This window comes from Gallinula chloropus, assembly GCF_964237585.1.
Source record: "Gallinula chloropus genome assembly, chromosome: Z".
Lineage (NCBI taxonomy): Eukaryota > Metazoa > Chordata > Aves > Gruiformes > Rallidae > Gallinula > Gallinula chloropus.
The window spans coordinates 70,933,515-70,950,813 of record NC_140089.1 but is presented as its reverse complement, the minus strand read 5'-3'; the positions used below and the strand labels follow the sequence as shown (position 1 = coordinate 70,950,813).

The window sequence follows — 17,299 nt, the reverse complement described above, 5'->3', positions numbered from 1 at the left end:
CCAGTGGCTTCTCAGTGGACCCCTCCATTTGTGTAACAGAGACATGGAACCCATTTATGACTTGGCTGGAACAGCAGATGGTGGTGGAAGGAAAGTACATAGTGCTTGTTTAAGACGTGTAGTTACATGATCACAGTATTTGTTTTTTCAGAATACACAATACCTGTAGAAATCTTGGAAATCTACATATTCATACTTTCACTAGTAGCCATCATTAATTAATTTCATGTTACTGAGCTAATGCAAGAGTATTTTTACAAGTATTTAATAGGAAGACTTTGTCACATAGTCTTTCCCAAATTTCTACTCTTGTCTCTACACACTTTTACAGTGAGATTATAAAATAACAAATTCTGGCCATAACCCAGTCAAGTTACAAAGTTCAGGTCTGTAATACCTCTCTTAAGAAGTGTATGCTATGGAAGAAAAATTGTCCTTAACCTTCTTAAAATTCCTAACATTGAAACCCAGACATATCTTTAAAAGGTTTTGTTTTGTAACAGATATAAAAAACAGAATTCATGCTGAAAGTAGACCTTGATCAGATTGATTGTAAAGACAAAATTGTATCATACAAAGCTACATTTTAAGTGAACTGTAAAACATTATTACATTATAATAGAAAAAAATAATTATGTTGAATCATCCAAGTTCTAGGAATTTAAATGCCTCATTTAGTGGTATGAGGTATGGAGAAAATACCACTTTCATCATTGCAAACCAACTGACAATTTGAGTTGTGGTGTCTAGTCAAAGGAGCTGCTGTTAGGTTCACGCCAAGTTATCCATGCTTGTGGAAATGCAGAAACATTGTATGACAAAATAACAGGTAGAGAACAGAGAAAGAATCTCCATTGAGAGAGTGACTAGGAGATTTGAGAGAGGGAATAGCATAGGACAGGAACAGTTGGACTCGATGATCTTAAAGGTCTTTTCCGACATAATGATTCTGTGAATATACTCAGGGAGTAGTGTGATGCCAGATGCATCTGAAGGAAGAGGCTTGGATAGGGAAACGGCATAGCAAAAGGAGAATTTTGCTGTCTGAGTCCTTGTGGACTGAGTGTGGTATCTTCATCTGCCATGCAGCCAGATCTCCTTGATAAAAGAAAAACTTTTTAGGGACTAGAAAACCTTGTTAAGGGTTGGTTATCATCCAGGAACCTGTAGACAGGATTAGCCATGTACATTAACGCTGGATGCTGTGGGAAAATATTTGCAAGATCATCATAAAGGACTTAGGTGACTTTTTCTAATTATCTCTAGTTTTACTTTTGCCTACCTAATGTTGAAGAGGTTTTGTTTTAAAAGGCTAACTATTCAAATAAACCCAGGCTTTTGCATTTAAAAGCTTGTTTGTTCATGACTGTGGAGCTTACTCTAAGAAAAATGTTTGGGCAGATCCACAATGGAGCTGTGGCCAGCTTAGAGTCTTGTCACACTTTTGTTTATTCCTCAGTAGGAAGTTTGTCTGGTCTGTGTTTTGAATGGGACCGTAATGAGCTTTAAAGATAGCAGGGTTTATTGTTGCTAGATATTACATGTAAAACTTTATGCTTAGTTTCTGAACTTCAGAATTATATTGCTGGTCTATTTATTATTTAAAGTATGTTGCATACAGTCATTTTAAATCAGAGTTTGATGAGTTTTGTAACAGGGTAAGAAATGGAACTTTGTGGTCTAAGGCAAAGTGGGAAATGTGGACTCATATTTCTTACAAAGAGAAAGGAAGAAAGCAGATTCCAGAGGTCAGTACTAGAAGAAATGAGGAGAATCTTGTGAGAACGGAACTGTGAAAAGTATGTTTTATAATTCTGCAAGCTTATCTGTTACAAAACCTACCTAAAGGTGAAGGTGGATGTGAGCAGAGGCGAAGTATTGGGAATTACTGTACTGTTCAGGACAGAATAAATGGTTTAGCTTGAATGCTCACTTAAGTGATTTAGCTTGCGTTTTAATTTAATTTTAAGGTAAAATAAATATTGTAAAGTTTAAAGAGTTTCTAGGGGGAAACTTTAGTGATGAAATGATACTTGTCATTGTGTGAGTTTGAAGAGAGAATTGTGTGAAAAAGGTCTGTTTCCTGGTTATCTCATCAGTTAAGTGCCTGACATTAGGGACAAACTTGCAGTTAAACCTGTTGAAAATTAAACAAGCCCTCTGGGAATCAAGTAATACTTCCTATTAACTTTTAAATAGTAGTATTTCAGATCACATGGTATTTCGGAGTTGCTGGTATTTCTAAGCTCCAGTTACTTTCCTATGAGAGATGCAACAAATGGAAATATCAACAGCCTGTCATCTTCAAAACAAAATCGGTGTTTTATGTATTTTCACACAGAGAAACCTCTGTGGACTTAGAGTTCACATTCCTAGCTTAGTCCAAATGCCAGTCTTCTAATGTTTTTCAAATAGGAAGTTCTCCAGGAAAGCGTGTTCTTTCCAACTCAATGCGATCCAGGGATGGACAGAAGGCCGGGCATTTAAGAAATGTACAAGGTTGCAAATTCCAGTAACAGTTGGGCCTTTTCCAGAATGGTGTAGTCCAGAAAAATGGTTTTCAAATGTGATGAAGAGGTGCAAACGTTGACTTGTCTGTTTTTGTAGAAGAAGAGCTAAACCATCATGGTTTAGAGCTGTGTGTCACAGCGAGGTGTGATGCTTTGCCATTTAGCCCAGTTAACAGAGACATCTTGTGTAAAAAAATCAGCTCCCTCAGTATGCAGTGTAGAGGCATCTCACCTCTAATCTGGTGGTGTTTTTACCCCAATTAACTATAATGGTATGAAACTGCTTTATCTTTTTTCCCTGCAAATACAGAAATCTCCAAAATGAGCAACTATCTGAGTAAAAGTGATGTCAAATGGGGTGATGCTGAGTGACAATCACTTTGGAAGGGTGTGGCATTAAAAGCTGATCAGTGCTTTTCCAAGTTGAGAAACAAAACCCAAAACACCCAAAAAAATCCCCAAACCAAAAGCAAAAACCAAAACAACCAAATTCAAACTGAATTTTGCTTATTACTTAAATCCTGGCATACTCATATCTTTTCATATTCATTAGTCCTCTCCACACAGCAATGTTCAGAGAACTTTTGTTTCATAATTTTCATTGTTTTCCATCAAGAAAGGACCAATTTGATTGCATAATGCAGTGTTACCCTTTGGTCATATTTTAGGTAGTGCAGTGAACCACTGTATTGCATGAAGTTTGGGAAAACCTGCAGAATACTAGTCCAATACCAAAATGCATGGAGTAGGGGAGAAACTAGTTTTTTCTATTACAATGTTTTTATCTTGTTTGAAGTTGAAAACCTTGTGGCTTCAGCTCCTTATCCACTGGAAGACAAGTGTAATGCTTTTGCTCCTAAGGTTTTTAGGATAACTTCTCTTTTGGTGTGTTTTTGAATAAGGACCCTATAAAAGCAGTTTCTTGTAGCAAACTGCAGTATCTGTCTATTCTGGTTTTATGGTGTATGTATAACATGTACAAATTAAAAAATGACAGCTGTGTTGAGCCAGAAACATAGGCATAGATTTTGAGCTAACAGAGTATTTATCACTTCAATGTTTATGAAATTATTGTGCTCCCTTGCACTTGAAAACTTCATATTGTTCTTCCAAGTACCCTTCCAGACATATTTTGTCATTTCAGATGTGTCTTTCCATGTCACGGAGATGGGTGTTCCTGTAAACTTTGTGCATTGAGCTTGTTATTCATGATGTGGGGATTTTTTAAACTTGTTAGTGACAGATGGAATGTAATTTAGAAGAATGAAATCTCTGATAGTAGTACAGATTTGTAATAATCTGCATTTGAAATATTTTGAACTGAATTTTGCTACACTTGCTTAGTTTTATAAGATTCTTGTGGCTTGCTTTATAGTCAGCAATTTCAAATTCTAGTGTAGCTTTTACCTCCTAAAAATTTTACAGTGCTAATATTGTCTGAAAATTGAATGCTTGTTTAGTTAATGTGTTAAACCTGGAGCAGCTAGATTAATTACATGGTCAAGTTCATATTTCAAATGCAGTCTCACCAGAATCAACAAAAATTAGGGAAGGATTTGTGATTAGAAGACACGGTGGATGCATGTGTTACAGATGCGGTTCCTCTAGGTAGGTCTTTCATGTTTCTGTGTCTTAGTAGAATGAGGGAGAAGATACACTCTTCTACAGGTTTTGAATGATTGTGTGCAAGTTATCTGGGCCTGACACACCTTTCCTGTTATTGACTAATAGATAGGCTAGTTTGGCTTTAAAAACTGTGGTGTTTTTAAAGGCACTTTTGGATGGTTTCCTCAACAGTGAGGTGGGCGTTGCCGGTAGAGTTCAGTTACTGCGAGTAGGGTTGTAAGTATCGCATAGGCAAAATCTTGAAGTTTATTTGGATGGGCAAGTGTCTTTGGCTTCCCAGATAAGGTGATGATCTGAAGAACAGTTGAAATGAAAGTGTCTTAGTCCCTCTTACTGTTCTGTTGTCTATATTCTTGTGGTTTTGTGCCTCATTTGTTTAAAATGACCTTAATTAAATGTGAAGCACACTATTAGCTGAGAGCATTGGGTTTTTTGGCTTGTTTCACTTGCTGTTGCATTATTTTGCCAACTGATGATTTGTACTCAAAGGGCCCAATCCTGACATAAGTGACATCATGCAAATTAAGGGCAACTTTTACTTCTTAATTTAGTGATGTGGAATTAGGTTTAGTGCTTCCATCTGTACCTTACAGGTTTAGTAATTATGCAAGAAGATTAATCATATTTCTTGGAAATGAGTAAGCTGACCCGTATTGACTTAAAATTGAAAAAACCCAGTTGTGAGCTTTGCCCACTCAAAATCGGAAAATACTGTTTGAATTACCATTTTAGGGTTTGGGTTTTTTTGTTTTTGTTTTTAATCTTAAATTTGTTAGTACTCTGTTGTTAAAGTGTAGAACTGGACCTTTAGCATTACAAATAGATTTAGGATTTTTTTCCTCTGATGCCATCATTGTAAGGATCAGAGTTCCAGAACGCTTGCAGCAGCCTTGTGTTTTTCTGTCTGTTCGTGACAAACCAGCTACTGTACATTCATATAGAGCAGTACAGTCCTTGCCACTGGCAGTCTCTCTGTGACAGAGAGCCTGTAGGCTGACATAAAGTGCAGCCTGTTGTGAACTGCTAAGTGGGAGTCTGCCAAAAACTCAGCAGACAGAACTAATTGGGGAGAAAAAGGATTTTTGTGCCCTCATCTCTTCCTCTTCAATTTTTTTTACAAGACGGATATTGTTAAAGTAACTTGTTTATGTAAGATTTGTCTGCCTCTATTTTCTCATTGCATGAATCATTTTTTAACTTCAAGTCTTGCACCGCAGGTCACTGAGCACTTCCACATGGCGGCTGGCACAGGACCAAACTCGAGACACGCAACTCATCACAGTTGATGAAAAATTGGTAAGGGTTTTCTACTGCATACTGCTATGATACAGCCTTCAGGGTTATTTCTGCACAATAGGCATTCAGTATGGTATTCTGCCTTCTTCTAGGAAAGACGTATTATAGTGAACTACAAAGCAACAATCCTTCATACATTTTTAAAAGGGGAACCTAAGTAAAACATACATATGTGAAAGAAATCAGGCAAAGTGTTAAGCAATATAAAATGAAGAGTACCTTGTTTATTATTATTATGGTCAAGGCCCCGTATGAGCTGTAATGTATAACAAGTTGGTACTTTTTGAAATCTGGGTGTATTTTCTGTGTAGTGAAATTGTACAGACTTTTCCAGCTTCCTGAAATTATCTTCATTAGGACCCATATTATTAAAGAAACGTCGTAAAGAAGTATCATGCAGGATTATTGTTGCTATGCACATTCTCTAGCTTTTGAATATGCATGAAGGTTTGATTACAGCTAGGAACGAATGTATAACATTCTTCTGCTAATCAGTAGCAGATCAGAAATTTGGCAATCTTTTCTTGTAAGTTCTTCCATAATGTGTGGTCTGTTACTCTAGATGCAACCTGACACTTATGTTTACATTATTCACTACTATAATTTTTGTAAGACTTCTGCAGGCAATGCGTCACAGCAGAAGCATGTTTTTCATTGGTTTTCATATCACTTTTGAATCTACAGGGGAAAAAAAATTCCCATCATATGTACCAGACAGTTCATATTGTATGTACTTTCTTGTATCCCTGAAGCTATATTAACTACTTAAGAAATAATTGGGATTTGTATTGGTAAATTGAACATTTGTAATGATAACTGCAAGTTGAGACAGATGATGTTTAGCACGCTACAGGGGAAAAAAATACACCTACTTTAACAACTCTTTAAGGCATATTTTTTCCTCATGCTTTGTATTATAGATGTAGTGATAATAATCTACTCACAGGTAAAAAAATCAGTTCTTTTGTAATTTTTTTTTTTGTTTGTTTAAGAGGTAATAGTACAATTTCAGTTTAAAAATCAGGGAAAAAATTAATACTATATTCCAGTGAACATGATTATCTTGCTAATCTAGTTCCATAACTGGGGATTCAGGAAATTTCATTTTAAGTACAGGAGTTCGTGAGTCACTATGGAAAGACCAAGCCAATAGACCTACGGTTCCCTAAACAAATTATGCATTTCATTTGATTATTGTTGCCCTGTTCTTTAAATTAAAAAAAAATCTAAATAGAGATTTTATAATTTACATTATAACATCTCCCTGTTGTGACCTCAGATGATGGAAATGTAGAACTCAAAGAGGCTACAGTGTGAAGACAGACCTGCAAAACAAATACTCTTCTGTCTTCCATCTTGTATGCAAATGTACATTATTGTAAGTTAGGTTTGTGCATTACCCTGTGTAGCTATGAGATTTTATACTTCCTGTTGAGTTTTAAGTGATACAATTTTGAAATACAACCATTCTGTTCTCTTAGTGGTAGTTTAAATGAATTGTAAGTGAAGTGGCTATTTCTAATATCATTGTACGTTCTCATCAAGTTGAAGGTGCTCATATCATAGTTAGTTGGAAATTTTTTTTGAGATGTCATAATAGCAGGCATTAAAATTTTCATATTTATAGTGTATCTAAATTATTTTATCATCAGCTCCTTGAAGTGTGTCAGACTCAGTAGTATTTTCCTGCAATATTGTCAATATAGGTGCACATTCTAGGCGCACCATTTTTTTTTTTCTCTCCATATTGTAAAGCCTGAAACAAAATCATGGAAAACTAGAATATTTTTTTAAAAATATAGATTTAGTAAAGTTTTTGGACATGTTTCTGTAGTGCTATAAAATATTCAAAATTTATGTTCTATCAGTGGGGTATGGTTACCCTTTTGTCCCTTGCTCCTCTTGTAACTTATTTTGAAACTGATCTCTTCTGTCAATGTTTACCATGTTAGTAGATTAACACTGTGATTACTGAAAGCTTCCAACTGCATATTGTAGTTGAATTAATGTATTTCCAGTGCATTTGTAGATCTTTTATTTCTGTGTGTACATACATGTGCTAGAACTTGTTCAACATGGATTCCGTTATCTAGTGTCCCATTTGGGAAACACAAGTGAAATTGAAGGCAGAAGGGCACCCTGACATTGAATTATTAAGCAGTAGTTGGTCACCTTATGGCAGACCAACGTGTTGAATACAACAGAAAAATGAGTTCTAATGAAATAATACATTATACAGTAATATAAAAATAATAGAGTAATAACTTTTAATAGAGTAGAACACATTCATATTTTGTATTTGAAAAAAATTGGCATTTTAAATGTAGAAGGAGTTAAACGCTCAGCTTGTATAGAACCCTTCCAAGGAGTGAGATATTTGTGTAAGTTATTAGCTGGTTTCAGTGAATATTGAATAAAATAACTTCTAAGAAACAGTTAAATCCAAAGAAAATAACATACAAAATGAACAAAACTAAACAGAAATACACTTATTGCATCGCATTTTGAATCTCTGGCCACCAATTAGGTCATATTCCAAGAGTCTGGACAAATAGCTGTGTGAAAAGTAGTCTCTCAAGACCCTGCTTGCATTAGGAAATTTGGGCTGTAGAGGACAAAGGCTGTCGGCAGCAAATCTTCCTCAGGTAGTGTTCCAAATGATTTAACTGTTTGTGTATATGAAATAGTGTCTTTTCTAAAATAGGAGTTTGAACTGGTGAAATTGCTGTTATTTGTTCTATTGTTGTTTAGGGTGCATCAATAGCATTTGTTGTATCTAGAGGTTGTCCACTTCAGCGTGTGTGCTTTAAGCAGGCTTCCCAGCTGGTCCTGGTAACCCTGCATTGTGGGTGTCTAGCATGGTGTTTCTACAGGCTAAGCTTTTCTTTGTTTTTTTGAAGTTGCTGCCTACAATTGGAAGGTACACCCAAATATTTGCCAGTAAAAGGACTTTTGTAGTTGTTAAACGGTACTGATATTGCAGGAGTATTTAAAAATTAGAACAACTGCCAGAAAATATTCTTTGCCTCTCTAAAGCAGACTATTCCACTGATAATGTATACACTGTAGCTCAAAGCAAAAATTATTCCAAGAGCAGTTGTAGGGTTTGGTCACTGGGGAGATGCTAAAAACATTGTGGAACTGTGGTTAAGGATCAGCTATTAGTTGCATCCATCTCACAGATGTTTTTATTCTGTATCAGGCCAAGATAAAATAGGATGAGTTGCTACACAGAGTTAAACATTCAAGAGCAGTGTTATTAAATACAAGGGAAACAGTACTAAAGTAGTTTCTGCAGTGCTATGAGAACATGTAGGGACAGACTCTATTACAAGCATGACAGGCTAACTACAATGGTGCTATTGGCATTTCAGCACCTGTCCTGAAATTATTTTGTCTGTTCTGCTAATTAACCTTTTCCACTATTGGTTCAGGAGTCTTAGTACTAAGCCTAAGCAGAGGACCAGTTCTGATTGCAGATAAACTCTATGTAACTCACTAAAAATAACTTTCATACATAAATTGGATGAAGGAATTCTGAACCACTTTTGGAGTATGGGCAGTTCATACTTCCCATATAATGTTCAAGAGTAGTAGTAGATGCAACATACTCCAACAGCCCAGGCCAATGTTGATTGATAAGTGCACTTAAAGGATGAGGGGAGAGGCTCTGGATGTTGTTCACCTGGACTGTAGTAAAGCTTTTGACCCTAATTCCCACATAATTCTCATGGAGAAGCTGGCTGCTTGTGGCTTGAATGGGCATAAACTCCACTGGTTAAAGTAACTGGCTGGATGATCAGGCGCAAAGAGTGTGGGTGAATGGAGTTAAATCCAGTTGGTGGATGGTCACAAGTGGTGTTCCCCAGGGCCCAGTACTGGGGGCAGTTCTCTCTAATATCCTTATCTGTGATCTGGGTAAGGAGATCAAGGGCACCCTCAATAAGTTTGCAGACAACACCAAGTTGGACGGCAGTGTTGATCTACTTGAGGTCAGGAAGGCCTGAGGGATCTGGACAGGTTGGATTGATGGACCAAAGCCAACTGAATGAGGTTCAACAAGGCTCAGTGCCAGGCCCTGCGCTTGGGTCACAACAACCCCAGGCAGCTCTACAGGCTTGGGGAGGAGTGGCTGGAAAGCTGCCTGGTGGAAAAGGACCTGGGGGAGTTGACCAACAGCCAACTTAATATGAGTCAGCAGTGTGCCCGAGTGGCCAGGAAGGCCAACAGCGTCCTGGCTTGTATCAGAACTAATGTGACCAGTAGGAACAGGGAAGTGATCATCCCCCTGTTCTTTGCGCTAGTGAGGCTGCACCTTAAGTACTGCGTTCAGTTTTGGGGCCCTCACTACAAGAAGATCAGTGAGGTTCTGGAGTGTCCAGAGAAGAGCAGTGAAGCTGGTGAAGGGTCTAGAACACAAATCTGATGAAGAGAGGCTGAGGGAACTGGGGTTGTTTAGCCTGGAGAAAATGGAGACTGAGGGAGGATCTTACTGCTTTCTACAACTACCTGAAAAGAAATTGTAGCAGTGTGAGTGTTGATCTCACAAATAACAAGTGATAGGACAAGAGGAAAGGTTGGTTAATAGGAAGAAATATCTTCAGTGAAAGGGTTATCAATCGCTGGAACAGGGAAGTGGTTTAGTGACCATCACTGGAGCTATTTATAAAACTCATAGATGTGGTGCTTAGGGACATAGTTTGGTGGTAAACTTGGCAGTGCTAGGCTAGCAGTTGGACTTTGTAAGGTTTTAAAGGTCTTTTCCAACCTAGATGATTCTATGTTTCTAATAACTATTGTGAAATTGGTGTCAAGAGTCTTAGCAGCTTCCTCTTGGCTGTCCAGAGGTAGCAGTTAGTCTGTTGTAAGTGTTTACTACCGGAAAATTGAGCAGTAGTAGTGTATTAATAGGATTCTCAGAACATGAACCTCTTCAACAACAAAAAAGTCCTTTTTTTCTAAAAGAATGCATTACTAGCAAACATCACATGATATTTTCAAGATTGAGTCATAGTTTGTTCACCTTTATCCAAATCACAACTGTGGCTAGGCTTCAAAATTAGTGAAATTGTATAATCTTTGATTGGAGAAGTATAGACTTTAATAAGCAGTGAAAATGCTGCAGCTCGAAATAAAATATACAAAGAAGTGAAAAATAAACTGGAATTATTAAATGTCTTCAAATCTCAGGCTGATCGTCTACAGTCTTGTGAAACAAGGGACATAGCAAATCAAGCTTTAACGTGCTTTTTAAAGTGTTGTCATTACTATCAGCCTTACCCAAGGACTGAGAGTATGTAATATACTGTACTCCGAAAACCAAAGTAGTAATGTGTCATAAAATTACATGCAAGCCAGTGTGACATTACATTTCAAGACTGTGTATAGGAAGTTTTTTTGCACTTGATGAAGATAAACACTTGTCAAAGTATGCAGTTACTTGAGATAGGGTTACAAGATTTCCTTTTCTTGAAAGCACTATCCAGCCAAGAATTCTCCAAACATTGCCACTGTATTAGATAGTAAGGATATAGTGGGTGTTCTGTGCCTTCTTTTTTGGAAATATTGTTAACCCCTTGTCGGTTATTCCTTGAGGGTAATTTCGAGCTGTTCCTAAAGTAATTTAAAGGAATAGAATAATTCAGAATAATCTTTTCTTCATTGAATTCATTCTAACTGCAGTACTTATTCAGCTGGTCACCATAAAGGATGCAGTTCAGGACAGGATTCCTCTTTAGTTGAGGAATGTAACTTATAAATTTTTGTGTATCTTTTATGTACGGCTCCGATATATTGTCATATTCAAACAGTACACACTATCAGGGTGGAAATCTGTGAGGCATTCAGACAGTGTTACCAATTCCTTTCCCCTACCCCCAAATTTCTGTCTCGTAGGTTGCATTCTCTCTCTTAATTGAATCATTGGCTTGTGTTTTGCTTCAATAATGAAAAAGGAAAATAACCCCCAAACCCTGTTATGTAAAATGAGGTTAATGAAAGTGTTTTTTTCCACCTTTTACTCTGGGGACACGTTTTGATAAAACTTTCTAGCTTTGGCCAAAGTGCTCTTTTATACAAAGTCTGTGTTTTGCAAATGTGCTTTCTGCCATCACAGTTCGGTCAAGCAAGCAGGTGACCAGTGTATTGGAACTGTGTTGTACTTGGGATTCAAGATAAAGAGACTTTCAATACTGCAAATTCATTATATTGATATTGTGCTGTTTAGCAATAAAATCCCCCTTCAGTTGGAATATCCTAGTGCAGTTCAGCCTATGCTGCTTGCTACAGCTTGTTTCTTTAAGTACTTTCAGTATGAGGAAGCTTGCTGTGGTTTAGAAAGCTGAATTGGTTGGATACTAGTAGCAAGCTATCTAGAAGAATGTCTATAGGCAGCAAGTTACTCTCCATGATAAAAAAGCTTTCTGTAATTCTGATACTCAAGTAAAGAAATTGCTATCATCTTTAGCTGTCCTTTAAGAGCAATAAATATTGCTATATCTACTAAATTTGAGCTTGAGATAGTGCTAGTTTTCAGTTTAGGATAGTACACATTTTCCATGTAGCCCGGAACAGAATTGTATGAATGAGAGCAACTGCACTCTCATCTCTCTGTAGGTTTATTTTGGTTTTAGAATAGGGTGAAGGGTTTGGATTTCTTTGTCTGAGAGCCTTTTTTTTGGTGCATGGTAGTGCTATCTCTGCTGAGTATTGGAAGAAGCAGTGTCTGAGGTTACACAATCTTCTAACATCTCGAGTGTCTGTTTTGTCTGGGCTTCCTTCATGCAGCATTCTTGTGCAAAAATTTAAAGGCCTTAGTCTGGAGCACTGGGTCAAAGAATATGTCTCTCTGAAAGGTATGCAGGCAATTTTAATTTTTTTTTTTCCCCTGACAGAGTATTTCATTTTTTATCAAAGAATACTAATGTTGGAGAGCTTGCTATGATGGCTTTTGTGAACTTAAAGGAGTATCATTGTCTCGTGTTCAGTTTGTCTGGCTTCCAAAGGGTTATTCAACAAGCAAATACTTGCTTGGTTTCTTAAGTCTAAATATGCAAGCAGTGTTTTTAATCTGCTAGAAAGAATAAAAGTAAATAATTGATACAGTCTAGTAATCAGCAGAATTAAGAAGTAACTTCATTTCTGGAGCTGTTTTATTTAGTTGTATTCTTTTTTCAAGATAACAGATAGTTGATAATATTTTAATATTCCATTCCATTATCTGAACCTTTTCTAGAACACTTATGTTATTATCCCCTGTTACGAACTCAGTTTGTAGGTTACATAATTTCCTCTTTTTCTGTCAGGAACAGTGAATAAAAACTCCTTGTAGAGCACTTGCTTTTCTGCTGTATCAAATGTGTTTTTCTGAATTTTTGTGGTATATCTGAGTTGTAGATTTAAGACACAAATCCTACCCCCAAGTTCTATGTACAGATTTGAAAGGTTTTACTAGTCATGAAGTTCTAGCTGAATCATTTTAACAAGTCAGAAGGGAAGAGCTTCTGCTGTGTGGAAGGCCTGTGGGAATCCTTGAAGATCTTGGTCATCCTGCGAGACAGCTTGGTACTTCTCCATTGCTACCTCTTTCTACTCAGATCATCAGTGATGAAACAGAACCAGATGCTCTCCACTTCTTGATGTCTTGTGTATGAGGTATCTTTGAAATTCTTTTATGGCTGCTCTCTCAAATCAGGAATGTTAACCTGTGTTAAGTGGGGATGTGGGGAGAGCATCTGATGGTCAGATCCAGAACTGTAATACGCAGTTTAGTCGTGAAGCATGCACTGTATGGAAATTGCACGGTCTCTAGTGTATCTTTTCTGTCATACTTAGATCTGTTTACTCTATAAACCCCAAAGCCTTATGTTTACTGCAAAGGAAAATCTTACCTCAGTGGGGAAGTAACTTTTATTCTGTAACTGCCAGTGTGAAAACTGGGTTTCAAGTGAGTAGAAGCTGAGCTCTAAAGAGCTTCAACAAAATGCTGATCAGGCAGACCAAATAGGGTATTTTTTTAAAGATGTTATAATTATGTTGCAAATGTCTCTAAAAAGTTAAGACAACAGTGAGTAGTTCTGATTACAAACATTTAAAGAAGTGGATAGTTTTCCCTTACAGATTAATTGTATAGATGTGCACATATATTAATGTATAAAAATAAATAACAGAATTTTTCTATATAGGCTGATACCATCATCATAAATCTTTTTAATTACTGTTTAGTAAACACAATTGTACATTGTAGTCTGCTTTGATTTCTGCCCCCTCCCCCCAGTCTCCCCATAATAGAAAACTGAAAGGAAAGATGTAGTGTATCAAGTTGAATTACTGAATTTAATTGGTGACGGATTTCCCTCTATTGTATGAAGAAGTATAAAACCATGATTTCTGTCCTATAAATAACCTTAAAGGCCAAGCATGTAAAGGCCAGTGTACAAATTACAGGGACAGATTTCTGGATAGAACAAGCTAAAAACAGTTTGTGAAATAACTCTAATACATGCTCGTTATGATACAGCTCTTTAGAGAGGTTATAGAAAGCTTCCATTTTAACTAACCATATAGATAAATTTAAGGAAACAGTTTCAGTCCAATGGTATTAAGCTGTGCGTTTTATTGATGACGGTGAAACAATTGAAGCCCCATCAACCCTTCCCATCCCCACCAGGGAATAATGACTGTGTTACTGTTAGAAAAGGACTTTCTGAAACACATTTAAGGCTTAAAAGCTGTATGCACTAATTAACAAAATACAGTGAACATTTAAGCTGTTAATAGCCGCAACATCCCTGATGCATAGACCTTCAGTATGCTAACACTGCATAACAGTTCTCTATTGTGCATCTCTTTAACGAGGGTAACTGTGTCAGTTCTTTTCTTGCTTCACTACCTGCTGTGTATGGAAATTATGTACACTGTTTAGCACTAGCTTTCAACTTTTAAAGTCCATGCATATTACATAGAAGCATTACATTTTGCATTAGGGTAAGGGACAGCTTTTAACAGGTCTGGCTTCCTTGTAATTTCTTAAATGCAACTTTTCTTTTAAAAAAGCATACAGCAAAAGGGATTTTGTGCTAAATTTGCATTTCTTGATTGGGGATTTGCTTCTGGTTTTCTCCACTGTGTTTCACACCACTTGTTACTATGTGGCAAAGATCTGTTACAGAAATCACTTTCTTTATAAAGGAGAAGTAAAGAATAGAGAACATGCATCACAATGAAGGCAGTCTTTGGTTTACATGAACTCAGAATTTCTCAATATTGTTCTTAGTAGCAGACCATGCACTAGTGTGACAGTATTGTCAAGTTAAACTTTAAACCACTATTTTTTGCTTTTTTTTAACCCCCACCTTTGATGAATGTCTTTTTTTTAATAAACAAAAGCCTAAATAGTTTGTTAAATTTTAAGCCTTAAAGTTAAATGGTGTTCCACAGCTACCATTAAATAGGGAATTAATAAGTAGTTGGGAGGTGAAAGGAAAGGAACACACTAATACACGATAATGAATTAAAGAAAAAAAAGTATTGTTTGCTCTAGCTGCCAGCCCAGGGAGATTGTTAGCTGGTTAAAACTGAATCCACAATAGATGTTTCATGTACTGCAGTGATAATCTTTCTTACGACTTCATCATAGGAAATCTTACTAGAGTTATCAAGTCTTAAGACGTTGCTGTACATCTGAATTTGAACTCAACAGCTCAGACCTTAGGATACTCCTGTCCGGTTTAGAGTGGCCAAGGTGTTCCTGCTTCAGAGCAGCAATTGCCCTACTTAGGTGTAAATAGTGTTGCAGTTCTCTGCTAGGCTCTGAACATCATGCTCCCTTGGGTCTTTTGCAGCTTGAGCATTCCACAGCACTGAGAAAATGCACCCCAGCTGCCACACATTCAACACAAGTTAGACTCTTACCCTCCAAAGGCTGAAGATGATGAAACAAGTGGTGTCTGTATTTGGGAACGCTACCTGGGCCTTTTGGGAAAATTTCTTAATGGATACTTTAAAGGAAGCTCTGTTTTCAGATGGGCATAAAGTAGATCAGAACTGTTAATCTTCTTGTCCTGACAGAATTCCTGAAAAACAATAACTTTATAATGTTCACTTAAATCACATGCTTATGATTTATTTTATAAACACAGGTAATTCTAAAATACAACACAAGGAAATTCTAAAAAATGCAGCCAGTGTGTGCATGGAAGCAAAAGATTTGCTCACATATGCTTTGACCATGTTCTAGAAAATATGTTCTCTCTAAATCTTGCTGAGTTACAAGAAAAACTAGTTTACAAGATCTGCTGTAAGTAATTTGGACTTTTTTTCCACCTCGTTTTGAAATAAGCACACTGTGTCATTTCCTCAGTTTGAAGAATGTGATGATCACACTAAAGTATCTGATGACGACTAGTAGCAACAGCAGTCTATTTCTATGAAATATATCCCTGTTCCCTGCCAACCCCTACTTTCCTCCATTTTAATGATTTTCCTAGTTTAGGTCATGTGGAGAAACTGCAAGGTGTAAACCCAAATATTTTGGTCTCCTTTTTTAAAAATTTCATTTTATTTACCCAGACAACATTTATAAGATTAAGACTTATGGTTCCATGGAAAAAAAAAACACATTATTAATAAATAATCATTTTGTCTTGCTCTTTGATTCTTTATTGGCAGAAAAATTATACTGAGTATGCAATACCTGTCTGTGCTGAAAGTGAGACTTGCATGTTTTGAATGTTTAATTCTTAAATTTCTAAAATGTTTACCTGTTTATCAAGAATGCAGGCTGAATGTATGTTTGTCAAGAAAAATGCCTCTTGAACCTTGTCAGGGCACCGAGAGGTGCAAAATCTAAGATTTTTGCTTTTTAGTATTTATTTAGTATTTATTTTTATTATGACCATTGAAACTAACAAAAGGACAATTCAGCAGCTTTTGTCATAAATTTTACCATTAATCACTTTTATAAGTACAGTATTTCTCTGACTTCTGCAGGAGATATGTGAATACAAGACTTGGGAGTATAATGCAGACTGTACATGTTCTAAGATGTGAAATAAGGGCTGATGAGGGTAAAGTTTTCTGCTTTGTAGTGTGAAGTTCTGTTACAGTTTGTAGAGAGCACCTGGGATTTTTAGAAGTCTGGTCAGTTGTTCCTTTTTTACTCTTTGTTCTCTCTGAACAAATCCAAGCGACACTGGTTTAATGGTGTGTGGGATGTGTTATGCCATTGTGTTTGTAGTGTTGCTGTTGCATGAAACAATACTGGGCATCATAGTATTAGGAGAGTGGAGTGAACATTTTTGCGGTGGGACAGGTGACAGGAAAGTTCTCAAGGAGGTTTTGTGACAGTGAATGATTAACCCTTGTCGCTGTTCAGGTAATATCTCCTCAGCTGTGAAATACAGACTGATGAACAGTGCGCTGAAGCTAACTGCACTTGCAAATCTTGGACTGTTCAGAATGCTGACAGCTCCTTTGCCTAGTGGCAGTCAATACTCTAAAAGGTGTTGCAGTGGACTTAGGCTGATTCCAGTAATGTGAGTTTCTGCATCTGTTAGACCCACTTTTCAGCATATTCTTTTCTCCATACCCAGTTTCTCTTTAGTGTTTTCTGCAAAACTGCCTATGGAAAGAGATTTTTAGTTTTTTTTTAAAAAAGAAGCTTTTTATGCAGTCATTTCTCTTAGTAAATCCTGTTTTCTGTTTACAATATTTGGTTTTCTTTTTTTGAAATATGCTTCTTTCACTGCTATTCTCAACTTTTTTACTAGTTATTCTGCAGAATGGCTAGATGGGAAGACACGTTAGGGTAACACCATGTTGTTGACAGATTACTGTCATAATGGAAAATGATTGTGAAGCCTGAAAGA

The 17,299-nt window shown here is 36.7% G+C and overlaps 1 protein-coding gene across 1 annotated transcript in view; it reads left to right on the top strand.

Moving 5' to 3' along the window:
• The window catches only part of NDUFS4 (NADH:ubiquinone oxidoreductase subunit S4), a 49,077-nt gene that overhangs the window by 17,156 nt on the left and 14,622 nt on the right, over positions 1-17,299 (top strand). The window contains exon 2 of the mRNA XM_084278016.1: positions 5,354-5,432. Coding sequence (XP_084134142.1) covers positions 5,354-5,432 — 79 coding nt within the window. The remainder of the gene's footprint in view (positions 1-5,353; positions 5,433-17,299) is intronic.